The 27,448-nt window shown below is 32.3% G+C and overlaps 1 protein-coding gene across 1 annotated transcript; it reads left to right on the forward strand.

Annotated features, from left to right (window-relative positions):
* Positions 1-14,252: 14,252 nt before the first annotated feature.
* Positions 14,253-25,960, forward strand: LOC132734765 (GMP reductase 2-like). Its single transcript, XM_060721611.1, has 7 exons — positions 14,253-14,446; positions 17,329-17,448; positions 17,923-18,006; positions 19,032-19,205; positions 21,311-21,499; positions 21,933-22,135; positions 23,005-25,960. Exons 1-7 carry the CDS (start codon positions 14,360-14,362, stop codon positions 23,201-23,203), a joined length of 1,056 nt encoding a protein of 351 aa, XP_060577594.1. The 5' UTR covers positions 14,253-14,359; the 3' UTR covers positions 23,204-25,960.
* Positions 25,961-27,448: the final 1,488 nt, after the last annotated feature.

A 27,448-nucleotide genomic window follows, 5' to 3' on the forward strand; every position in this document is an offset into this window, starting at 1 on the left:
AAACTATGTCAGTATATTGACTTGTAACTTTTTATAACACAAAGAGCAGATTCTAAGGTATAAGTGATAAATTGGGTCCGAGCCCAAAAAATTTCAAAAGCAATGACCCTTCAATTCCCCAGTGTAAATTTCCCCAATTTTTTTTTTTTGCATTTTTATAAATAAAAATCTTGCACAAGACACTGATTTAAAAATGAAAATCTATTTTTTAAAGGCCCAAAAGAGAAAAAAGATTTTAATCATTTTTTTTAATCCCGTTTTCCCAAGGGGGGGGGGGGGGTTTTTGTCAAAAGGGGACATTGAGTGAATCTGTAAATGAAGCACATTTAAATCATAATAATTGCACAACAAAACCATCATTCCTAGAACTCAACAAAATTTAGGAAATAGAAATGTCCCTCCAATTTTTTACTGTCCTCCAATCTGTACAGGCTTATAATGAGTGTAGGACAAAAGCCACCCCTGACAAAACCCCCGTCTAAAAATGACAAGATGGACAAAAGCCCCCCCATGAAATTTACACATAGGACAAAAGCCCCCCCCCCCCCCCCCATCAATAACTAATTTGAAATGTTCACCCTCAGCCGATATCCCTTAAATTAACAATGAACAGTTTCCAAATATGGACTGTGAACAAGTCCCATTTAAGGAATTCAGAAAGTAAAGGGTTAAGAACTGGAATGATATTTCTCATTTAGAAGTCTATTACATTGAAAGTTTCTAGAGCTTAAAGTAGAACTATCCCTTCCTTTCTTAAAGTGGAACTATCCTTTCTATCTTAAAGTGGAACTATCCTTTCTATAACTCTGTGGGATTACAGACCTATAACAGAACTGTCCTTTCTCTAAATCTAAGATATCTGTTATCTTGGCAGAACAGTGACCACATCACAGTATTTTCCATTAGTTTTACAGGTCCTGAATACAATAAATCAATTGTAATTAGCTCCTCAGCTCTTATATGGAAAAAATGTCTTAAAAGTGAGATGGGAAATAAATTCCCTGAGATTGTGACTTGATCCTAGTTTAGACAGAAACACAAGTGTCTAATAAAACAGTGGATCTGTGAGAAATTTCTGCAAATTAATCGTGACCAGTCAATGACACAGTGTCATGTAAATATCTCAAAATAAACCTGAAAATTCAAACTTTTAGCTTTTTTCCCTTTTCTTTACACATGGTCATACCAATAAGTACAGTCAAGCCTGGCTATCATGACCAGTTACAGAAAATGGAAAATATGATCTTTGTCAAAAGATGAGTCTCTCAGGACTGTTAAAAACACATGATTGTCCTTTTTTTTAGGGGGTTTGGTTTTTACGTCACACCAACACACTGACAGTATAGATCATATGGTGACTTTACAGCTTTGCTGGTGGAAAAGACCTCAGGGGCCCTCCTGTGCATTATTTCAGACATGAACCTGCACCTGAATAGAACCGATGTCCTGTAAGCTAGCAGGATAGCTTCCTAAAAAAAAAAAATCAGTGTTTTCAAAGCAATGGATTCTAGATATAAACTTTGACTGTTGAAAATCCAAGCTCTGATGGTTTCTGTTTGTAATGTTTCGATAGTACATTTACAGAATTCAACATTTAACTTTAATTAGGAAGAGAATAAACAAATGTATTTGATTAACCCTAAATTAAAATACCATGCTTAATATAGTGTAAATGGACAGGCTCATATTACAATTTAGACAAAGTCGTTTATTGTTTTTTGGGAAAATTTAAATTTAAAAAAAAAATTTATAGACAAGATAGGAAACAGTGCAGACAGTACAGATGTGTCAGCTAATCTTGATATGCACTGGTCATATGGGTAGAATCAGTTACACAGTGCTAATGAAATATCATCAAAAGTTATAACTGCACCATATGTTGATATTTTTACATGACACTAGATGATTTGTACATGTCTTGCTCCTAGAAATAGTGACTAATTAAAGTTTTGGTACTTTTATCCTGATACACTGGTACAATGTAAGTGGGTCAGTAACTTCAAGTTCCTATGACAACAAAATATCAATATAAACTTCAACCCTATGATCAACAACTGTATTGACTAGTCCCTTAATATACCCATCATAAATAACTACTGGTCCCCTCAAAACAATAACAAATAAATTAGTCCTTAGTAAAAACCACCACTTTCACAATAAACATCAAAATATAAGAAAAAACATCCATAATAATCATAACAAAATTAAAACAAATTTATTCATATTAAACTAAAACTTCCTCACAATTTTGCAACATAAAGATTTTACAAAAATTTTGACCGTCAATATGGTTATATATTTATAATCAAGTCATATTAATTAATACAGACAATGTTTTCATAGAAAATTGCATAAATTCTTGATTTCAACTTGTAAAATTTAAATTCCTCAATATTTTGAATATGAAATTGTCATTTGAATTGTAAAAGGTAGAAAATCCGAATACTTTTAAGTTTATTACCTTTGCAAGTACATGACATTGTTACACTGTACATGTAATTCAAAGCATAAAATATCAAATATCATTCCCCTGGTTAATATCCAAATACTAAATACCAATTCAACTAACTTGTAGTTAAAAACTGCTAAATTTCTCTCATTCCTTCTATCCGAAATATTTTCTGATTGAATGGCAATAAAGTCTTATTCTTCAACTAAATATCAGAGGTAAATTCTAACAGACATCAACAGGTGGAGTTATATGTTTAACATGTGAAGTAGGTAAGAAGTACCTTTCCAATACCAGCACTCAGCTCACCCACCCAACCTTCCTTTATGATAATTACATGCACATCAAAAGGTAATATCTCATTCTATAACAAAAGCATCCTTTGCATTTTTTTTCAAGACTGCACCTAAAATTATCAAAAAAGCTGAAAAATACAATGCACTTTTAGACCACCTACATTTCTCCCTCCAAAAAGGTGCACTTCTTTGAAACAAAAGATAATTTTTTTAAATGTAAAGACACCAGTCAAACACCATGATGTTTTATCCAGTCTAAACAGCAGACGGTCGTTTAATGTATTATTGGTATCTTGCTCATTCAAAGTCCCCACTGATTTTCAGAACTTTGTAACTTTATTTAGCAGAGAGGGGAAAAAAATCAAGGGAAACACTGTATTTTACACTGATTCTAAAACACACAGACATGAGCTCACTGTCTTTCCACAAAATTGTTTTTCACAAATCTCTGTTTGGCCTATTATAACTATCAGGTTTCACTGTACTCTAATATAGTCAGGTTTAACTGTATTCCAATATACAGAATAACATATCAATGAACAGTGGAAAAACCTTTTAAAAAAAGTTTTGAAATAAGGAATGAAACAGTAACTATGACTAACTTGAATATGTATATTATAAAATATGAAAGGAGTAGGTAGTCAATATAATAGAATGAGTCTTGTCTAATGCATGAACAAATCAAATCAAATATCAAGTAGTTATTTCCTACAGTCACACCAACAACGTCAGACTCTGAACCGTAGTTTTGAACACTTGGGACTAAATTCAATTTGATATGTTTATACATTGTATTAACTTAAAGAAATTCCACTGACTTCTGTAAATAATGTAGAGCTGAGTGTTGAAAATTTCAAAACATTACATAAAGGAAATTATCAATTAGTTTGACAAATTTAAAAGATCACACAAAAGCGCACCTTCAAGATCAAAGGTGAAAAAGCTATCTCCAGTAGCATATTAAAACAACTTGTCAGGAAAGAAAACTAGACAAATCAAGACCAGTGGCTGACATTATCTCCATGGGGGTGTTTTCTTGATAAACTCCAGATTCCATCTGTATTCCACTTAGTTAACACATTTTTAATCTTCAATCAATATTCCCTATCTGTATCTGTCAATATACATCAGGAGAAACTCACGTTCCTTATATAGAATGATCCATTTAATACTTTATTAACATGAACTAGTGTAATTTAGCTGTGAAAACTATATACTTTAACTTGCTCAGCTAGTTGGCATAATAACAGTATGCTTCTATCAATATATCAAAAGTTTTGCACAAACCAGTCATTATGATAAAAAATAATGATCTTTTCTTCTATATCAGTTTTATGATGAAATGGAAAGGTCATTTTCGAAACAGAAAATTTTCTTTCTCAAATTGTTTTATTGCAAGATAATAAAAATCTACAAACTGTTTTCATGTTGGAAAAATTAAGTCTTTCAATTGGAAGATCTGATGACCGTCTTCAATAGTCTTTTTTTATCATATAACTATAAATTGTATTTTACTATATTTTCCAGCTAAAGACTGACTATAATACTTCCAAATTTTATAGGTGCATTCTTATAAAAATCGCAAACATTTGGCTCAATGCTATCATTGTCTTTATAAAAAAACAAGAACTGTCGGAGGACAGTAACGCTCGACTATTCGAAAATTTGTCACAAGGGTGTTTCATTGAGTATAATAATGCTTACCTATATGAATACATAAAATTGTCCGAAAAGGTACAAACTCTTCAAGTTTCAATACATTCCCTTCAGTAGTTATGGAGAGACAAGCTTACATGCAAAAACTTTACCAAGAATTCATGAGTCGAAAAAGGGGCATAATTATGCAAAAAAAGCAAATCAGAGTTATGGGACTTGTGCCAATCATCTTAGATAATCACAGAGAACAAGTGTGTGAAGTTTCAATCCATTCCCTTCAGTAGTTATGGAGATACCAGCTTACATACAAAAACTTAACCAAGAATTTCTAAGTCGAAAAAGGGGCATAATTATGAAAAAAAGCAAATCAGAGTTATGGGACTTGTGCCAATCATCTTAGATAATCACAGAGAACAAGTGTGTGAAGTTTCAATCCATTCCCTTCAGTAGTTATGGAGATACCAGCTTACATGCAAAAACTTAACCAAGAATTTCTAAGTCGAAAAAGGGGCATAATTATGTAAAAAAGCAAATCAGAGTTATGGGACTTGTGGCAATTATCTTAGATAATCACAGAGAACAAGTGTGTGAAGTTTCAATCCATTCCCTTCAGTAGTTATGGAGATACCAGCTTACACGCAAAAACTTAACCAAGAATTTCTAAGCCGAAAAAGGGGCATAATTATGTAAAAAAGCAAATCAGAGTTATGGGACTTGTGCCAATCATCTTAGATTATCACAGAGAACAAGTGTGTGAAGTTTCAATCAATTCCCTTCAGTAGTTATGGAGATAACAGCTTACATACAAAAACTTAACCAAGAATTTCTAAGTCGAAAAAGGGGCATAATTATGAACAAAAGCAAATCAGAGTTATGGGACTTGTGCCAATCATCTTAGATAATCACAGAGAACAAGTGTGTGAAGTTTCAATCCATTCCCTTCAGTAGTTATGGAGATACCAGCTTACACGCAAAAACTTAACCAAGAATTTCTAAGTCGAAAAAGGGGCATAATTATAAAAAAAAGCAAATCAGAGTTATGGGACTTGTGCCAATCATCTTAGATAATCACAGAGAACAAGTGTGTGAAGTTTCAATCCATTCCCTTCAGTAGTTATGGAGATACCAGCTTACATACGAAAACTTAACCAAGAATTTCTAAGTCGAAAAAGGGGCATAATTATGAAAAAAAGCAAATCAGAGTTATGGGACTTGTGCCAATCATCTTAGATAATCACAGAGAACAAGTGTGTGAAGTTTCAATCCATTCCCTTCAGTAGTTATGGAGATACCAGCTTACATACAAAAACTTAACCACAGGGACGCCGACGCCGACGCCGACGCCGACAAATGGGTGACTGCATTAGCTCGATTATTCTGCGAATAGTCGAGCTAAAAAAATCACCAAAAAGGCCATCTAGATGCTTTAAGACATTTAATTTTTATTTTTTTTAACATATAAACTTTCCTAATTTATAATTGTTACTAGTTGTGTTTTTTGAGGCACAATAAAGTAATCTGGCAGCTTCTGGAGGAAAACCTCTGACAGGTTTGTTTGATTTTCTGATTTTTCCACCAATTTTTAACACATCATATCTCAGCAGCCAATCCATCAGATTTCCTGGATACCTTACCAGAAATTACGGTAATTTCCCTGCAAGAGATTGACTGCTAATCTCATATGATTTCTGAATTAGTCGTGAGAGACTTTGATTGACAATTAGACACTCATGTCCCAGATCAATTGTTACAGAGAAATGAGCCGCGTCACGACAAAATCAACATAATGGGTTTGAGACCAGCATGGATCCAGACCAGCCTGCGCATCCGCGCAGTCTGATCAGGATCCATGCTGTTCGCTATCAGTTTCTTGACTTGTAAAAGGGTTGGTAAGCAAACAGCATGGATCCATGCTGGTCGCAAACCCATAATGTTGGTTTTGTCATGACACGGCTCAAATTAAGTCCTACCTGGGGACTGAACCAGTGACGTACCCCCCTTTGCATTATTTCAGGCAGCTCATAGAACCAGCACTTACCTTCAGGTAAGCTAGCTGGCATGAGAGAAATTACAGCAGTGAGGGGCAGGTGTTTCAAAGTCAGAGACCTTATCCAAACTGCCAGGGAGGCATCAACACATCATATATTCACTATGCTTCTCAAATAAACCAAGATGCAAGATTATCAATCTATCAATCAGAATGGTATGTAGTAATTATATCAAGAAAGGGTTACAATCTTGTTTCAAATTATTACCTTACAGTGATTTTCCTCCTTATATAACAGAGGCCTATAAAAGTCCTCTTTCCAATTGTAATTTTCTTTAAATCATGCAATTTCCCAAAAAATATTAACCTACACCAGTTTTTTTACTTCCCAAATTAGCAATTTCTGAATTGTTTCCAAAATCAACAGGCTTTGGTCTTTTTACAATTGAAGTGAGAAAAAAACACAACCTTATAAAACAAAATAATTACATACATTGGTAAGAAAATTAATTTTCCCACAAAATATGTTTCTTTGACTGTGTTTATTAATTCAAGATTAGAGTAAACATGACTGTTCACATGAAATGCTATATGCATAACTAATTGATATATCAACTGTACATTTGTATTCAGTTATGTGTAAATTGGCAGCTATATTTGCTACTGAACCTAGGTACAAATTATCAAATAGAGCTAAACTCTTTTCTTCCCAGATTATTTCTTTTCACGCCTGACATCTTACATCAATATATTTCCGTTGAAACTTAAGCAAGGTCATTTTCTATGCACCTGATGCCAATCAAAGAAAACTGTTTTTCAATTTTGTATTTCTACATTTTATTATAAAGCTAACCGCCTCAGTGGTCGAGGGGTTAGAGTCGATGACTTCTAATCCAGTTACCTCTCTGGCGTGGGTTCGATCCCCGGGAGATGCTTTGGTAGTTTAGCACAGAGGAAGGTAGTCTAGTACTGGTGTAACTCTCCAGGAACAATGGTTAGGAAACTACCCGCTTATATGACTGAAATACTGTTGGAAAAAGGCGTAAAATGAAACAAACAAACAAAAATTATAAAGGTATTCAAGTTAAACATCATGTTAAGTTCTGTGTGTATAACCCTTTTACAGGTTAGCAAATCCATGTGACTTTTGGTGCTATTTTTTTAATAACTGTTTGTACTTTATCCTGCTTTAATTTTTACCAGAAAGGAATGTAAAGTAGCCTGGTGCCAAAATAATGCAGGGTATTTTACCTAGCTACCAGCTACTAACTAACACACCGAAGAAATTACAACAGTGGTTGAACAAAACATTTTGTGTATCTTAAGTCTCTTGAAGTATTTCATCTAACTGGACTAAGCAATTAACTGTCATAATCTCAACAACAGACCATCAACTTATCCACCTGTTTTAAAATGGAAGACAAATATGAAGAATAACTTATACAAGAGCTGTTAGTAGGAATATTCTCAGTGCTTGACAGAATTTACAAGAAAGTTATAAAAGGGCCATAATTCTGTCAAAATTCATGTCAGATTTATAGGCCTTGCATAGTGACCTATTGTGCTCTAAAATACCAACTTGCATGTAAAAGCTGGCAATGCCAATGCTGAAACCTGAGTGAGTACAAAAGCAATCTCTATTCTTCGAAAAGTCATGTTAAAAATAAGCACACTTTAAATAGTTAAGATGATCAACAAGTTCAAAAATACCTTGGGCAAGAGAAAATACATATTTTTGGTTGACCATTATAACCGCAAACATAAAAAGACTGTCCACAAACAAAATATTTCCAATACCATAAATAATTGAGAGGGCAATTGTCCTTATTTAGATGATGATAATTGAACTGTTAATGGTCGGCCATCAAAATAAATATCTTATTATGACTTCATGCTCATAAAATTATGTCAAGTGGATAAGTTCATATAATAAACATTAAACACTATCACACCAAATATTGGGTTCAAAGTACTTTTTTACTATCTAATTATTTCTTTTGTAACAATTTACAAATGACAACCTCTCAAGATAATGATGAAGGTTTTTACAGTCTTCAACCAAGTGCTGACTGAAACCTTGAGTTGCCTGGTACTTTTTAGTTTGTATGAAATTGTAAACTCCAGTAGCCAGGTCATTTTTAGTTTGAATGAAATTGTAAACTCCAGTTAAACCAGATGTTTTTTAAGTTTGTATAAAACTTTGAGTAGCCTGGTGTCATTTAGTTTGTATGAAATTGTAACCTCCAGCTGCCAGAAGACTTTCAGTTTGTATAAAACCTTTAGTGTAACCAGGTTCTTTTTCATTTGTATGAAACCTGGAGCAGCCAGGTGCATTCTAAGTTGTATGAAACCTTGAGTAACCAGGAGCTTTTCATTTTGTATGAAAGTTGAAACCCACAGTGTAACCAGGAGCTTTTCATTTTGTATGAAAGTTGAAACCCTTAGTGTAACCAGGTGCTTTTCAGCTTGTTTGAAACCTTAATCAGTAACCTGGTGCTTTTCCATCTATTTGAAACTATAACTAGTATAAGCAATCTTGAATGTTTCAATTTGTTTGAAATCTTCTAGCAAAAGCTGTGACAACCATGATTCCTCATATGACTGATACACTATACTACTTCATTCCGGGAGGTAGACTTATAAGTGATAAAATAACTTGAAAAGACTTGTTGACTTTCATTAATGAACTTAAATAAACCCTATTTTTTTCAGTACAATAACCTGATACAAACCTCATAAACCAAATTTAAGGAAGATATATTATATGAAATACATTGTATATTTGAACATTTGAATAATATAAAGCAAAAGTAAATCTATTCTTGGTATACTTTAAGTTCCTTATAAATCTTTTATATCTTCTCATAACAATAACCATTACAATATCATTACTCAGTATCACTGCTTATAATTCTTAATTCACATTCCCCCATTAATATACCATACAATACATCAAGTTAAAATTATTAGTTACCTGTATCTTTCAATAAATTCATAATTAACATTCCACAAAATCACTTTCCCTGGCACATGAATATAGAGATGAAACAACTTAGCAGATTAACTTAAAATTTATAAGTTTTCATCACTTTTAATACATTATAAAGATGTAAAAATAAGCTTCAACATCCATCTGACACATGTTCACATGCTAGAAGTGACAAAGTTTGTCACATGTGTGCCAGCTTTTGAAGGAGATGATATATCATATCTTTATATCAAAAAATAATAATAATGTTAAAACATCAACTTTATACCAGACAAAGTTAATCCATTAAAATCAATAGTTAACATTAAAAAAATAATAATTTTAAACAAATAAGATAACTTTGTTTAACATCATATAAGCTAATGATTCAATAATCTATACCTAAATTTATCCATTTACTATTTTTTCCTCTTTCAAGAACATCAGTAGGGGGGTTTACACGGAGGATAAGGTATATTAAGAATCAATATGGTAATTAACACTGTCTCAATTAATAGTACAATTATCACTGTGAATATAATTAACAGCTACCTTGTTATGTTTTATTGTCAGTCAATGTACTATGTGGGTGTAGGTAAGTTATATGAGGGAAGGTTTATTCAGTAAGCTAATATTGTAAACACACAAACACTTATATACTTTCAACAATTTTGGAATGACACTTATACTTCCTTGTGTACCTATATAGGACTTAATTCAAATTCATTGTCCAGATATCAGTTGGGCACTTTGGTCAAACAGGTACTAGTTGTTCAATTAAATCTCAAGAATACAAATGTCTGTTTCTTAAATAACTGAGTCATTCTCCTATATTTACTATTTCTTAAGCAATTTACACACAAAATATTTCTAGTCTTTGTTAATGCAAGAAAATATTAAAATTTAATGCCCACTATTCTGCTAATATAAGATGTACATAATAAAGGCTTTGGGTAAGTCCTTGGAAAGCAGCAAATTTTTAAAGGACAGCTTAAATACATGTATATGTAGACTACAGATTTGATATAATTAATTAATATTATTAATTAGTAGTCTTGAGACTACTAGAGACTACTTTGAGATCAATGGCAACAAATAATTTGATTCAATCAGTGAAAAAAAAGAATATGAGCCGCATCACGAAAAAACCAACATAATGCGTTTGCGACCAGCATGGATCCAGACCAGCCTGCGCATTCGCGCAGTCTGATCAGGATCCATGCTGTTCGCTTACCAACTCTTTTACAAGTAGAGAAACTGATAGCGAACAGCATGGATCCTGATCAGACTGCCCGGATGCGCAGGCTGGTCTGGATCCATGCTGGTCGCAAACCCACTATGTTGGTTTTGTGGTGACGCGGCTCATATAAAGTGAAGTATCAGCATTTGTTCTGCTGAGAAACGTCCAGTGATATGAATCATGCAGTCTGACCAGGCTCTAACCATTGACTGACTTACTTCAATTTTCAACTTAATATCCATCTAAATTGATAATGGACAGTTCCAAAAATGGAAGCTGGACAAGTTCAAGTTCTTTTCGGAAATTTATCATATGAAGGGATTTAAAAATAATTCATTTACCAATGTTTCAACATGCATTTGGAGATATTAAAGTCAATGTTAAAAAAAATAACGAAGCAACAATAAATAATTGCTGGTTAAAAAAATTAACATAGCTTAGAAGGGTAAAAAAAAGTAGCAGGTGTTTGCGTCTGAGTTACATACAGACAGTCAGAATAACAAGAGCTGTCACAGGAGACAGCGAAGCTCGACTAATAAAATACTGGACGCAGTAAGGAGGACAAAACTATGAAAGAAAAATCAATTATGTATAATTATGTATTAAGTTATAGTAAAAAAATGATATTTGTTAACATAAATTCCAAGATCAAGGGGAATAATTCTAGAAATAGTCATGCTAGAGTTATGGACCTTGTCACACAACATTTGTGTAATGATAAGAAATATATATTTGAAGTTTGAAGTAGATTCCTTAAAAAGTAAAGAAGTTATTATATTTCTTAAAGAAAATCCTAAGTTCAAAGAGAGATAAATGTGTAAATATTGCTTCAAGAGTTATGAACATTGTCACATAAAATGTAATTGATGATAAGGAATAAGTACTTGAAGTTTGAGGTAGATACCTTTAAAAATAAAAAAGTTATAATAAAAATTTTTTTAAAAATAACATTTTTCTAGTAAAAAAATCTAAGTTTATGGGGAGATAATTCTTGCAATATTGGTGCTAGAGTTATGAACCTTGTAACATAAGATGTGGATGATGATAACGTAAATATATTTGAAGTATGAAGTTGATCCCTTTAGAAATAAATAAGTAACAGTAAAAAATAATATTTTTTATGGAAAATTCTAAGTTCAAAGGGAGATAAATCTGAAAATATTGGTGCTAGAGTTATAAACATTGTCACATAAGATGGGGATGATGATAACGTAAATATATTTGAAGTATGAGGTTGATCCCTTAAGAAATAAAGAAGAAACAGTAAGAAATAGTACTTTTTGAGGAAAATTCTAAGTTCAAGGGGAGATAAATCTGAAAATATTGGTGCTAGAGTTATGAACCTTGTCACATAAGATGGGGATGATGATAAGGTACATATATTTGAAGTATGAGGTTGATCCCTTAAGAAATAAAGAAGTAACAGTAAAAAATAGTATTATTTTTTAAGGAAAATTCTAAGTTCAAGGGGAGATAAATCTGAAAATATTGGTGCTAGAGTTATGAACCTTGTCACATAAGATGTGGTTGATGATAAGGAACATATATTTGAAGTTTGAAGTTGATACCTTAAGAAATGACAAAGTTATAGTGAAAAATATTTTACTGCACCAAAACTTTAATCTAAAATCTGGACGCGGACGCGGACGCCGGGGCGAGTAGGACAGCTCTCCATATACTTCGTATAGTCGAGCTAAAATTTGTAGAATTTAGGCAAAATAAAACTTGTATAATAGAATTTAGGCAAAATTTGCATGATTTACATACAATGTTAAAATTAAATTAAATATATTCAATAATATTATCACCTTGACTTAAAATAATGTTATATCAGTAAACTATCAATTATCACTTTAATATTACAACATTATATTGTTAACAATGTACTGGACTTTGATCAGCATCTGTTTAACACATTGCAATACAGTGTTACATAATATATGTATATACATGTATAATAAGAAATACTTTTACTAGTATTAAATTATCAATCTAATTCTGTTAGCAACAGCAAATAAAGAAACTTATAGTTACATTGTACAGTGTTTTTTTCTCTATATATAACTACTACCCTAAAACGGTACTGTTCCCAATAGAAAATAGACATTAAAATTCCCAATTTCCAATGTTTAAATTCCCAGAATGGCTGTTCAAAATGCCAACTAGGCCAAGTGATTTTTCTAAAATCATTTAAATCCAACATATTCATATAAATCACCACTCAATAGTTCTATCTGGACAGTAGAAGCTGTTAGCTATCTTTATTCGTGATGACTAAAAAATGCATTAAAAAATTCCCAATTTTAGTCAAAATAACGCATTTTTTCCCAATCAGTCTGGTACTGGCACCAATCCCAGAGTAGATAAAAAAACACTGTTGTATACCTTATGCCAGAAGTCATCCAGTCTGTACTGAAAGAGGCTAGGTCAATTATCAAAAATAGGGTAATTAGATCACCAACTGATGCAGAAAAATGCAGAATATGTTTCATTGGAATTTACAGGAAAAACTACCATGTCTCAATAAAACCCATATTTACATATTTTCCATCATCTTATAATATAATGAATGAAATAAGTATACATACATATATGCTGTAAAGTTTTTAAAAAGAATACCGGTACTTCCAAAATGCTTGTATGAAATAAATGTGGTTTCAAATTGCCTTAAAAGCAAATGGCACATATGCATGATTGAATCGATACTTGCATGATTGCTAAACGGATGAAACCCTACTTAAAATAGCAACATTTTATGGTAATAAGACTGTTTGATTGACACTTCACCCCTCAAATTTTGAAGAAACTTCATCCCTTAAGACACTTCACCCCCTAAAATTAGTAAGACACAAGACACTTTGCCCCTAAATTCTAAATTTTCTACATAAATAATGTCTCAATCGAATTTCTTAAAATGAGATGTGAACTGTCTGAGGGGTGGTGCATGCAAAAAGGGCCTAGGGTGAAGTGTCTTGTGGTGAAGTGTCTGTAAATCAAATAAAAAGCGCAAAAGGGCACAATTTGTTAGGCTAATCAATTTCAAGTCACATGCACATCTCAGTCTGTTTTATCCTTGTTTCATTTTGAACACCACCACATTTTATTGAAATATCTAGGCGGGCTTTTTGGATATAATTTTTTAAAGATTTTTTTATCAGTGTTTATAGTCACATCATTTGTCTTAAAATTTAGCTAAAATAATAATAAAATAGTGGTGCGGCTATGGACCAATCGCACTGCTGATGACGACCAAGATTATTCCTGCCCCAAAGTCAAACTCTTAAGTCTGAAATATTTTTAGCTACAGTAGGGTCAACGAATAATAGACTCTACTCTAGAGTCTAGTCTATCTATGTCTATCTTCTGAAATAATTTGTTCCACTTCTGAATTCTTGGTGGCTTTACAAAATGAATAATTACAAAATTAAATGAAAACAGAGATAATCCACACATAATTTATGCAAGCAGAGAAAATAACACTTACTAAATAACATCCTTATTTTATCAGCGAATAATCTGATAATTATCTCCGCGAAATATCTTCAGATCTGTCAGAAGCCAAAGAGTAAATAAGAGTAATCGATCTTGAAACACTCTTGAAACACTCTTCAATGGAGGCGAAAATAAACTGGTTTTCTGGAACCCCGCATATACGCGCTTTGTACCGAAGTGGATAGAGAGCGGAAAGCCAGCAAGACACCAACGAGGGAAACTAAATCGGATAAGGACTCTTTGTCAGGGATCGGAACATTTGACTGTCATCATGCCGAGAATAGACAATGACATCAAACTCGACTTCAAGGATGTGTTGTTTCGACCTAAAAGGAGCACTTTGCGTAGCCGATCTGACGTAAGAATACTTTTTGTCATTGATGGAATTATCGATTGCTTGCCAAAAAAAATCTATATGATTTTCAGAAAATATGAAATATTTCTTCATTTGGTGTATTGTACTGATTAGAACATTTGATATGATATTTTTTATTTGTCTTGCAGCACAACAGAATATTTCCATTACTTAATGACGCATGTATTTAAGAATATACTAAAAGGTCAATATAATTCTGATATTAGATAATGCCTTAATCAGAGACATAGATAACTATCTATGTCTCTGCCTTAATTAATGGAAATCTTATGATCTATTAAAAATATATATCAAAGATGACAGAGCCATTAGAGAACAACTACCATTATTGAAACAAATGATACCATTATGTTACATGAATTGACAATGAATTGGCCCACTGATGATTCGCCCCAAACTTTAGTGATTTGCCTCACTAAAACAAGTAATTTTAAAATTAAGTCATATTAAGAAATGATAAGATTTTAGTATATTTGTGATATAAAATGTTCTTTGTATCTATCTTAAGAACAGAAATTGATCATTTTAACTTTCGGGTTATCAATATTAAAACTGATAATAATTTGCCCCAGTTCAGTGACGATTAGCCCCACTTATCATTTTCCTTCAAGAATTTTTAAGTATAACGATATATATTTCTGTATTAACTGAAAAAGATAGGTTTTTCCCAGTTGGTGGTATGCATTGAAATACTGCATCTTTTTACAGCACTTCTAATTTATTACCTTTAACTGAATGTTATATTAGCGATATACAAATGACATTAATAATTGTAAGTTCAGTTAAACCAGTAATTTTCTTATTCTATCTCTAAATCAAATGTTATCTATTAAATACTCAAACCATAAACATTTTTTAATCCAAATGCATACATGCCATAATTTTTGGACAGCTTTCTGGGACACTTTTCATCGCGGCAATAATGAATGTGGAGGCAGTTGTGGAAAAGGGGGGAGGGGGTGTGTCAATCGTATAACGTTATTAAATTAGGACGACTTGCTCCTGAATTTTAATGATAAACAGTTAACTGACTAGTTTTAGAAGTAGTCTTTTATCATTTTATAGTATATCTTTATTTCATTTATTATTCCCTAAAAGCAAGTTAGTTGTAAGTTATAAACCTGGTGAATGGGTCGAATGGGCGCAGCCATGTTGTTCACCCCTTATACAGGGGCGGATACAGAACATGGTTTCCTGGGGGGGCTGTCATATGGGTGGAAGATTTTGACAAAAATAATGCAACAGGCGAAAATTGTGCATGTTTGAAGATTGGGCCAATATCTTGTTCATGTGACAAAAATTGTAATTGATGTGTTTTATAGCTCATCTTATGAGTGGCAATGTACTTTCGCTTATATATGTGTATACTAATATTTTCGTAAAATATTTAGATGATATGGAATTAAGAAAAATATATGTAATTGGGGTGGGCCTGGGAGGGGTGTCCCCTCCCATAGACTGAGAAAATTTTGAAATATGAGGTTGAAAATGGTGTTATTTCCTTGACTTTCTAGTGCTGTTTATGGTACCTTTTGGATGGTTTTACAGGTTATTGTTTGCAGGGTATTTCAAATAGAATTCCCCTGGGTTTAGTACGTATTATGCATTTACAAAACAACAGCACACTAACCAATGTTTGCGCGACTGTTGATAAAAATAATTTTTAAACACTTTATCAATGTACTCCTCTGAATAATAGACGTTTTTCCAAAGTAAAGTGATATTAAAGTACTGTCTTTCAATTGTAACAAAAATCAATAAGAATTTTTTCCATCAATGAATCCATTTTAGATACTAAAGAGGGCAGTACTATTTAAATTTTATTTAAAAAAAATATAACTGCAATAAAAAAGTTATTAAAAGCAAAATTTATAACCAATCAGTTCATCTGAAAAAAAATCTTAGAAAAACTTATTATTTAAAACGCGATTCATTTAGTATAATCTTGATAAAACTTGTCACCCTTTTAATTTACAAATAATAATTTTCAATTTCTTAATAATAGGGCTTTCGCAAAAACAAAGATAGTAAAATATGGTGTGCAATATAACACATCTACAGTGTATTTGCCACTATCTGTGACTATTAATTTCATAAGACCTTTGGAAAGTAATAAAACCAATCAATTATGCAGTTTAAACATTGAAGTCATTCAAGCATGTTGATAGATAAAGATCTCTGCCAAGCCCCCAGGCAGGAGATTAACAACTGGATGACAGCAATTAATGTTTTGATAAGGGAGTACACTACAGCAACTGGTAAAAACAGTTACAGACATCCGATTTTCCGGGACAATCCCGGGCATCCGGGACGTTATGGCATGTATGCCAAATGATTAAAAAATGCTTAATATAAAGATAATAATATTTCAACCATATAAGGTATATACAGACTACAGACATGCAAGCAAATAATTTATTTAATGACAAAGCAATTTCAGATAACATTATGCAAATATATGCAAAATAGTATCAAATATTATGTTTCTCGTAACAGTCCTTTGTGAAATTTAATATTCAATATCATATAAAGAAAGAATTTAATGAATATATTATTTTAACAATTAATAATTATACCTTGTAGCATGTTAAAGATTTCTAATTAGATTCCTTAATTTCGCTGTATTCAGCATGCTTCATATACTAATTATATCCTACTGGATGACATACATGTATGACCACAGATATACATGTACACTATATACAGTACATAAGTCATAATGAAATGTACGTATGATTCATTATGTGAAGAATAAAATGCCTGTTGTGTTATTAATAGCAAGTCAGTTACAGAAAATTATATTTTTGAAATATTGATTTTATCATTTCTCGATTTATTAATGGGAGCCTAAACAATTTTTGCAGGTGGATCTTGTTAGAACGTTCCAGTTCCGGAATTCAGGCCAGACATACTCTGGTATCCCAATTATGGTAGCCAACATGGACACAACAGGAACTTTTGAGATGGCAAAAGCTGTTGGAAAGGTACTGTTCAGTTATGTTAAAGAATTAGAGACCATTATATGTTGTGCATACTTCATTTCATTATCATATTAATACAGAATCCCACCCCCACGCTATTTGGAAAAGGTCTTAATTGGGAAAAAAATATATTGAATTTTAGGAAATTTGAAAAATTATAAGAAATAGAAAAACTACCATATACATGTTTTGAATTTTATTCATTTGTTTATTTTAAGAAACAAGAAATTGAAGAAAAAAAGTTTTTAGATTTTTTTCTCAAAAATGGAAACAGTTTGATTTTTTGGCAGCTGTGAATGAAATATTTTGAAATTGAGAAAAAGCTCATCAAGAGATTATTTTGTCTGGGAATTGGGCCTTTTATCAGCCCCTGGTGATAGAGAGAAAATAACTTGTAATAGGTGAGCAAACTTTAATGCTTTAAGTTGTGTCTACACTCTATGGTCTTGTCTTCAACATGCGTTTTATATATTTCAGCATCTGATGTTCACTGTCATACACAAGCATTATACAGTAGATGACTGGATTGAGTTTGCCAAGAATAACAAGGATATTTTAGAGGTACATGTAAAATAATTTTATTAAATAAATCATGTAATCTTAACATGTATTTACATGCCTAGGAGGTATTAGCACATTTAAGCTACTTTGAACAGTTATGAAAAATAAAGTTCTTATTTTAATATTTGAAATATGTAAAAACATGTTATGATTTAAGCAAAGAATAAATTAACTTCCTTTTATGTAAAAACATGCAGGGCTCGACATTAACGGTTGTCCGACTGCCCGGGACAACCAAAAGTTTGGTCAGGGCAAGTGAATTTTAAAAAAACTTGTCCGATAGGGCAAGTGAAAAAAATCATAAGTAAACATATAAAATTCCAATATTATGACCAATAATCCTTGCAAATTACAATTTCAATCTTAATTAGACTTAATTAGAACGGATCACATTTGTGGAGACGATAAATAACGAACCTCACAGCAGGGGCAATTGTACATGTACACAGACTATCTGGTTGTCTGATGAATATGTCAAAACTTGATTAACATTATTAATTATGTCAACACCTCTTCTTATTAAAGGTGTTCAAACCCTGTTAAAGTTCAAATCACAGCCTTGAACATAGTTTAATTTAGCCGTCTAAACATTTGCCGATTTCTGGCTGTTTATTTTTGCCGTTAAAATCTAAAATTTATCATATATCCTCAAAGAAAAAAACGTTTCTCCTGTAGATAATTGTGAAAATAATAACAATTCATCTGCAAATGTGATACAGAGACATAAAAAATGGTCAGGGCAAGCAAGCTTTGGGTCAGGGCAAGTAATTTTCAAAAGTACTTGCCCGACAGGACAACCAAATAAAAAAGTTAATGTCAAGGCCTGACATGTTATGATTTAAGCAAAGAAATAATTAACTTCCTTTTCATGTTGAGGAAAACAAGTTAAATGAACCAGTTTTTTTTCAATACCTGCTAAATATAAGATATTACTAAGGAATTATGCACTGATTATGCATACAAAAGTTTGAAGTTTGTATAACATAAAACATAAAAAAATATTTTTACACAATTTTTCTTTTCAGCACGTGGCAGCCAGTACTGGGACAGGCTCTGGTGATTTAAAGAAGTTGAAGGACATACTTGATGCTGTCCCTGATATCAAATATCTATGTGTAGATGTTGCCAATGGTTATTCTGAACATTTTGTACAGTTTGTGCGGGATTGTCGTAAAGAATTCCCCAAACATACCATTATGGTAAGTTCCAGCAGAATATATGATAGTACTTGTATGTCTATAATTGAGTTTCAACTGTGTACATTATTTTGTAATTCTGGTACCTTCAAGTGTCAAGTCAGAGAAAGATATTTTTCCAGAGCCACCTCCCTTTGAGAAGAACACAAGATGCCTAAAAAAAATTTTTTATTTCAAAGTTTGTTTGATATATATCTTCAAAACCATGTAGATACATGTATATACAATAACATGTATGTGTAAAGTATTATATAATTCACATGAGATTTTGAAGTTGAAAAGTAAATGGAAAAAAAAATTCTGATGAACATTTTTCTTGTTTTAATCATCCACTGACTGATTTACAATGTATATGCTTAATCTGCATAATGGTAGTGGTGATGGTTTTACTAGTTTACACTCCAGATCATGGCAGTAAGCCACATTGAATTTACCAGACCACATTTCAGCCACTGCATGGATTCTGGGCATTTAACCAGTACTAGTTGCCTTCACTTTTGCAAGGAACAGATAACTTCTATACATGTACTTGCAACATCAGAGGTACAGTACGAATGACAGTAGAAAGGATTTCATGATCATCACCATCAAAATGACCTACACCTAGTAGCCTGATTCACAGTCCAATGCTCTACCTTTTAAGCTATCGGATGGTAGTCTGCGTCATGAAAAAGCTTGTATGATACTTGTAAGAAGTGCTTGTCAGTCCCCTACCAGTTTAGCCGGAGGGGACTTTAGGTTTACCCTCCGTCTGTCCGTCTGTCTGTCAGTCCGAGCAAACATTGAGGGTTTAGGGGCTACATAACAGTAAAGAGGGCAAAAGAGAACATTAGGTTCATTCCGTGATCAAAGGGTTTATGGGCTAGTAGCCCTTAAGTAGACAAAGAAAATAACAAAGAAAATAGCCCCTAAAGCAAAAATGTTGGAAGGGACGTCCATCCGTCCACAAAACTGGATCCCGCGATAACGCAAAAAGTACTGAAAATATTTTTATGAAACTTGAAATATGGGTAGATGGCAGTATGGAGATTATGATCGTCTTTTTCTTTTGTTCCTATGTTGAAAATTCTGGTTGCTATGGCAACAAATAGTCTGAAAATATGGCAAATTTAACACATAAACTGGATCCAGTGATAACTCAAAAAGTACTGAAAATGTTTTTATGAAACTTGAAATATGGGTAGATGGCAGTCTGGAGATTATGCACGTCTTTTTCTTTTCTTCCTGTGCTAAAAATTCTGGTTGCTATGGCAACAAATAGTCTGAAAATATGGCAAATTTAACACATAAACTGGATCCAGTGATGACTCAAAAAGTACTGAAAATATTTTTATGAAACTTGAAATATGGGTAGATGGCAGTCTGGAGATTATGCACGTCTTTTTCTTTTCTTCCTATGTTGAAATTTCTGGTTGCTATGGCAACAAATAGCCTGCATTTCAAGATTTCTGATTTAAATTTTTCAGCTTTTTCACGATAAGTTCTTTATTTCTTAAGGTGTTTACTTCAAACTTAAAATATAAGTTTCTGGTCATCAACCACATCATATGTGACAAAGTTTACAACTCTAGCACAAAAATTATCAGTATTACCTCCCTTGAATTTAGAATTTTTATGAAAAAAAATGTTGTCTTTTTTAAATAACTTCTTTATTTTCTAATGTATCTACTTCAAACTTCATATATATGTTTCTTATTATCACTCAACATTTTTGAGAAGGTTAAATACTTTAGCAAGACTATTTTCAGAATTATTAGATTTTAGAACTTAGATTTTTTTTCGAGAAATTGGTATTTTTTACTCCAACTTCTTCATTCCTTATAGGATTTACTTTAAAATCCCACATTGTAATAATATGACAGGGTTGTATAAACATAATTTCCTTACTAGGCAGGGAAACTTAAACGCATTACTGTGATATAGACAAACTTAGAACTCAAAAGATTTAAGTTCATTCATGTCATTCATTCACTGGTAAAATTGAATGGCCAATGGCCCATCAGAATGTTGCTGGGGTTCTAACCGGTAGGGGACTTATGGATTGCTTGCAATACTATGATAATTGCTTGTTTTCTTTAGTTCTAAGTAATTCCTATGTTTTGATTCAGGCAGGTAATGTGGTTACCGGGGAGATGGTGGAGGAGCTGATACTGTCTGGTGCCGACATTATCAAGGTTGGTATAGGACCTGGCTCTGTGTGTACCACCAGGAAGAAGACTGGGGTAGGATACCCTCAACTTAGTGCTGTCATAGAGTGCGCAGATGCTGCCCATGGTCTTGGTGGGCACATAATTTCTGTAAGTTCAAATATTCTTATTTACAGTAGCAAGTTCCTTAGAAAAAACATTATTTACATACCTTATTGTATATGTAACTTAAAAATTGTTCTTGTTTTAAAATGTTAATAGGATAAGGTGTTTCATTTTGATTTGTTGGATAATTTCCAAACTGTCTTGAATAAAATATATATTAGAACTCACTTGTTTTGTTCTACATGTATGGTATATTAAATTATTACCTGTAACACTTACCTAGTCATGGCTACTACTTTTGTATATATATAATACAGTGAATATTAAGTTCTTGTTGAGTTTACATTACTATTCTGGTCTAACTTTTTGATACCATCAATAAGTAGTTTCTGAGCTGTCACAATAATTAATGGAATAGTAGTCTAGTATTTTGCTCATAAATGACATCTGAAGTTTGTTTATACAATGTTGATTGTAGGATGGTGGATGTACATGTCCTGGTGATGTAGCTAAAGCATTTGGAGCTGGTGCTGACTATGTAATGGCCGGTGGAATGTTTGCCGGTCACGACGAGTCTGGTGGAGAGATCGAGGAGAAGAACGGGAAAAAATTTAAAATGTTTTATGGTATGAGTTCAGCTACAGCCATGAAGAAACATGCAGGAGGAGTTGCAGAATACAGGTACAGTTAATAATAATAATTTTTGACTGTTTGGTGCAAAAGGGTTGTAACTCCTTCTTTTTGTCATTAGAGTTACAACCCTTTCGCACCAAACTCTCAGTATTTTATAAGAATTATTCTTGTATTGTTTTTGTCTGAATTGTTGAGATAAAAAAGGAAGCACATATTGGTAAGTTTCGGTCAGAATATACAATATTTGTATCAATACAAACAAATACTTGGTTTTGATTTTTGTATTGATACTGACTGAAATTCATATATTTTCCTTCTTTCTTACCCTTTCTAATGTATTTCATAAAATTTCTAATTGTGTAACCATTTTTAACAATGTGTTCATGTCTTGTTTAAAGCCTAAGTTTAAAAAGTTTAGAGCATTAATTACTTTGTCAAATACCCACATCTTATCTTGTATTTAGAGACCACTTGTAGGATTGCGTGAAAGCAGCTATTAAGTAATGGTCTCTCCATAAAATTAGGAAAATGAAAATCATTTTCGATATGTTGCATGTATATTGTATTATGGTATATTTTCCAGTCATTGGCATAACGTTACCGTTTTCTAATAAGAATTATGTAAACATGTAGTATACATGTATCATGATTAGTAACATAATAACTGAGTGTTAAAATTTCTGATTTGGTGTCGTTAACATGATGCATAGATACAGTGTTTATTCATAAATATTGTCAGAAATATGTTTTAATGAAGATAACATTTCTTTAAGTCCAATGAAATATGTTTCCAGATGATAACCCTTCTTTAAGTCCAATGAAATATGTTTCCAGATGATAACCATTCTTTAAGTCCAATGAAATATGTTTCTAGATGATAACCCTTCTTTAAGTCCAATGTATATCATATATTACAGAGCGTCAGAGGGTAAGACTGTACAGATTGACTATCGTGGACCCGTAGAAGTTACTGTACAAGATATACTCGGTGGTCTTCGATCAACTTGTACGTACGTAGGTGCTGGTAAACTTAAAGAACTGAGTCGTAGGACAACATTTATACGGGTGACACAACAATTGAACGAGGTGTTTGCTGCTAGTACCAAGGAACATTGATAAACCGAAGATCTTGTTTGGCTTTTTATGTGGTTTTATTTTTATTCCTAGGCTTTGAAAGCTTATTCAACACATTCTGTTCCCTTTGTTCCTCATATACAATATTATTTGATGTTTTAATCACAGTGAAAATTTATAATTTTATGAACAATAATGACATGAAAAAAAATCAGCGTGAACAGGTTAAATGAAGCGTTGATAGTAACTTTGTTGTGTTCTGTTTATTCATTGATGTTAAGTTTGTATTTTATATTGAAACAAGTTTTGTTATAAATGTTACTTAACATTATTAATTTACTTCAGTAGCTTTGGTGCTATGTTAAAACTATCAATATAGAACAATTTGGCATGATTTGTAGACATAGTGTTCGGTTGTATAGTGATATTGATTAAATTATAGTTCTGGCTTGGAGATGAAAAATATAGATTTGCTACAGCTCTGATATTGTTACATTGTTGTTAATTTTGAGCTGTTTATATTGAGTCTTAATTTTCTGAATGTCTAAAAAATGATGTATAGGGTCAAAGAGGATGTACTGTTGTGGGTTTTATAATGCCATATCTATCACCTTGTTTGACCTTTATTCAGAATATCTATACCGACCTGTCTATTATAAATGCAAGGAATGTGGCGGGGTATTTTTCTTTTGTGATATTTAAAAGGACTATAAACCATGCATCACCTATTAAGAAGTGGTTTGTCCATCTTAGCAAATGGTAATGGTTTGGAAAGTGTTGTTGATGAGATATGAAATTCAATAATATCAAAAAATTTAGGTATATATTGTTGTTATGACCAAGCAGTATCAAATTTTGTGATTATACAACATTAATTTCCAAATAGATATCAATTGATAAATCATTCTAATTTCACAGAATAGATCAAAGCAGCATCCCTCCAGATTCATGCTAATTTTCATGATTGTATTTAAATGTATAAACAGTAAAATATCGTAAGTGAACAAAGAAAGTATTTTTTTTAATTGCAAACAGCACTTTAAACAACAAAAATTACAAAAAATAAGTCAGAATATGTTAAATAGAAACACAGTAGTAATATGTTGATAAATACTGTTAAATTTGTCATTAACTGCATATAACCTGTAATTACTTTTTGAATGGTGACTATTTTTTCTTTTCTTAATATCTTACATTTTTCTTGAGTTTGATTTTCCTTAAATATTTGGCTGCTCTGGAGGCATGCAGCTTTAATGATTTACAGGCTTTGTACACTGTACTGCTTTCTGCCAAAGACTAATTTTAACATGTATATGATGATTTTACACTGTAACAGTATTGTTTAATGTAATCTCAAAACAAAATGTAACCTCCCATTTAACCTTTAAAGACTTTACTTACTTACTTACCTTTCTTTTAGGATATCATATGTACATGTATTGGTATAGTTGTTAAAAATTGGAAGTATTTTATGAATTGATGATATTTTTATTAAATTTTGCTTATTGTATTAGTGTGATTTAAGTTTTTTATATAACTCATTTTAGTTTGCTTGATGAGTTAAGTAAGAAAATCTCACAAATGAATACCAGAAAAAGGATATTTATTTTCTTCTTTAAGTTATGATCTTTGCGAACAATTTAAAATATTTGATGCACGTGATCCATCACCGAAGCTGATAATGTAAGTATTATTATAAAAAATATTTGCTCAATTTATGGGTTGCTAAGGAAAATACTTCTTTTGCATTTATAAATAATAAGGAATAACATACCTTACATGGATTTGTTTTTATTTATACCTGTCAGTTGGCTTTTAAATAATTTAATATTTATTTAGTACCGCTTCCGTGGTTGAGGGGTTAGAGTTGATGACTTCTAATCCAGTTACCTCGCTGGCGTGGGTTCAATCCCCTGGAGATGCTTTGGTAGTTTAGCACGGAGGAAGGTAGTCTAGTAGTGGTGTAACTCTCCAGGAACGATGGTTAGGAAACTACCTGCCTATATGACTGAATACTGTTGGGAAAAGGCGTAAAATGAAAAAAACAAACAAAAATATTTACGATGTCAGCCATCTGATTAAAATGTGTAGTGACTGCCTAATCTGGTACTATTATATTTTTACCTGGTCTTAAAACTTAATGGTGTGTAACTGCGAGGAAGAGTTACAAGCTGACTGCCAAAAGTGTTCAAGTCATTTTACTAGAAATATTTTTTTTGAACAACATGATTTCTTTCCTCTTTGGACTTTTACTATTATGTTCAAGTGATGTGCAGCACACTTTATATTTTTAGAAATAGCACACAGTACTTTGGATCTTATAGCATTATAGCCATGTCTCAAACAGCATCAAAACATCAAATGGACTTTGACTCAGTCTATGAAAGGTTTACGAGTTGACTGCTAGGTCAGATTAATGCTTTGAGGCCCTTGCAGTGGCGTGTACTTTTGTTTTTGGTTTTTTTATAGATTACCTCATAGTTCAACTAATTTTGTACAAATTTCCTTTTTCAAGTTTTGCTAGGAGCAGTGTGATAGTTTCTTTGAGAGAAATTTAAATCTGCATGTTCATAAATTTTTAATGAAAAGTATTTGTTATGTTTACAAGTTACACATGTAACAAGTTTTAGAGATATTACCTTGTTTTTCTGCGTGGTATTGGAATACCAGTTTTTATCATAACAGAAATCAGCAAAATCTTTTTACTGTGTTTTATTGTTTGAATTACACCCAGAAGGCTGTTTCTCATTTTGCCTAGGTTTAAGTCATAATATTTTTGAATAAATATTTTAAAAATGTTGTGTCATTTATTGTTTTTTGCTATCCATCGCCAATAAAAATGGTAGGGGGATATTGAATTTAGGTGAATATGATTTAGGTGATGATATGAAATATATTTGAAATTTAAAGCCAATTAAAAAAAAAAAAGTATAAGAAAAATGCTATGTTCAAGGGGACATAATTCTAAAAACATTTGTGCTAGAATTATGCATCTTATCACATGGGTTATAATAAGGAACATAATATTATAATTGAAGTTTGAAGAAGAACCCTTTGGGAAAGAAGCTACAGTGAAAAAAACTTTAACCAGAAATCTGGACATTGATTGTGATGCCAGGGTGAGTAGGAGACTTTCCAGGTTTACTGGTGGAGGAAGACCTCGAGTGCCTATCTGTACATTATTTCAGGCACACATGGACAGCCCAGTAGAACCAATGACATTCCATAAGCCAGCTGGATAGCTTTCTCACATAGAGAATCTGATAACTCTTGCATGGCTTGAACCTACAACTGTGAAAGGCAAGTGGTTTGATATCAACAACCTAAACCACTTGTCATTTCAGGAATGAGCGGGCATCTGAATAGAACCACTGATTTCTAAAGAACCGGTTGAACCCGGTGATGCTCCCTGTACAGAAAAGTATACCTCTTGTAGTTTCAGAGTTATGTCCTGGACAAAGTTCAATAATTCCAAACTTAGGCAAGACAGAGTTACTGTTCCTTGCACTGCTCATCTACCAATGATATATATATATATATATATATATATATATATATATATATATATATATATACATGAATGTATATCTACCTACTAAGTTTCTTGTTCATTTCTCTTATAGTGTCAGAGTTATGTCCTGGACAAAGTTCAAAATGAAAATATGAACAAAGGGCAATAACTCCATAATTAGGCAAGGCAGAGTTATGTTTCTTGTGCACATTACATCTACCCAATGAGATCTATCGACCTACAAAGTGTCTTGTTCATATCTTTTATACTTTCAGAACTATGTCCTGGACAATGTTCATTGTGTAAAAATGGACAATAACTCTAAAATAAGACAAGGCAGAGTTATGGTTCTTTTGTACTACACATCTACCCAATGAGATATATCTACCTACAAAGTGTTTTGTTTATATCTCTTATACTTTCAAAGCTAAGTCCTGGACAATGTTTATAGTGTAAAAATGAACAAAGGGCAATAACTTCAAAATTAGACAAGGCAGAGTTATGGTTCTTGTGCAGTGCACATCTACCCAGTCAGATCTATCTATCTACAAAGTTTCATGTTGAAATCTCTTGTTGTAACAGGGTATCCTGGACAAGAAATGCGGACGAACGGACAAAGCGGCGACTATATGCTCACCCTTATGGCATAAAAAATATAGTCAAATAAATAAGAAAATAAGACGTATGTGTTATAGTTTTATTGCTTACTTGTGCAAAATATTAAATGCACCATATCACCAACAGTATAATGTATAACATATCATATCAACAAATAA

The sequence above is a fragment of the Ruditapes philippinarum genome, unplaced genomic scaffold (assembly GCF_026571515.1).
Source record: "Ruditapes philippinarum isolate M1 unplaced genomic scaffold, ASM2657151v2 ctg3287_1_1_1_1, whole genome shotgun sequence".
NCBI classification, from domain to species: Eukaryota; Metazoa; Mollusca; class Bivalvia; order Venerida; family Veneridae; genus Ruditapes; species Ruditapes philippinarum.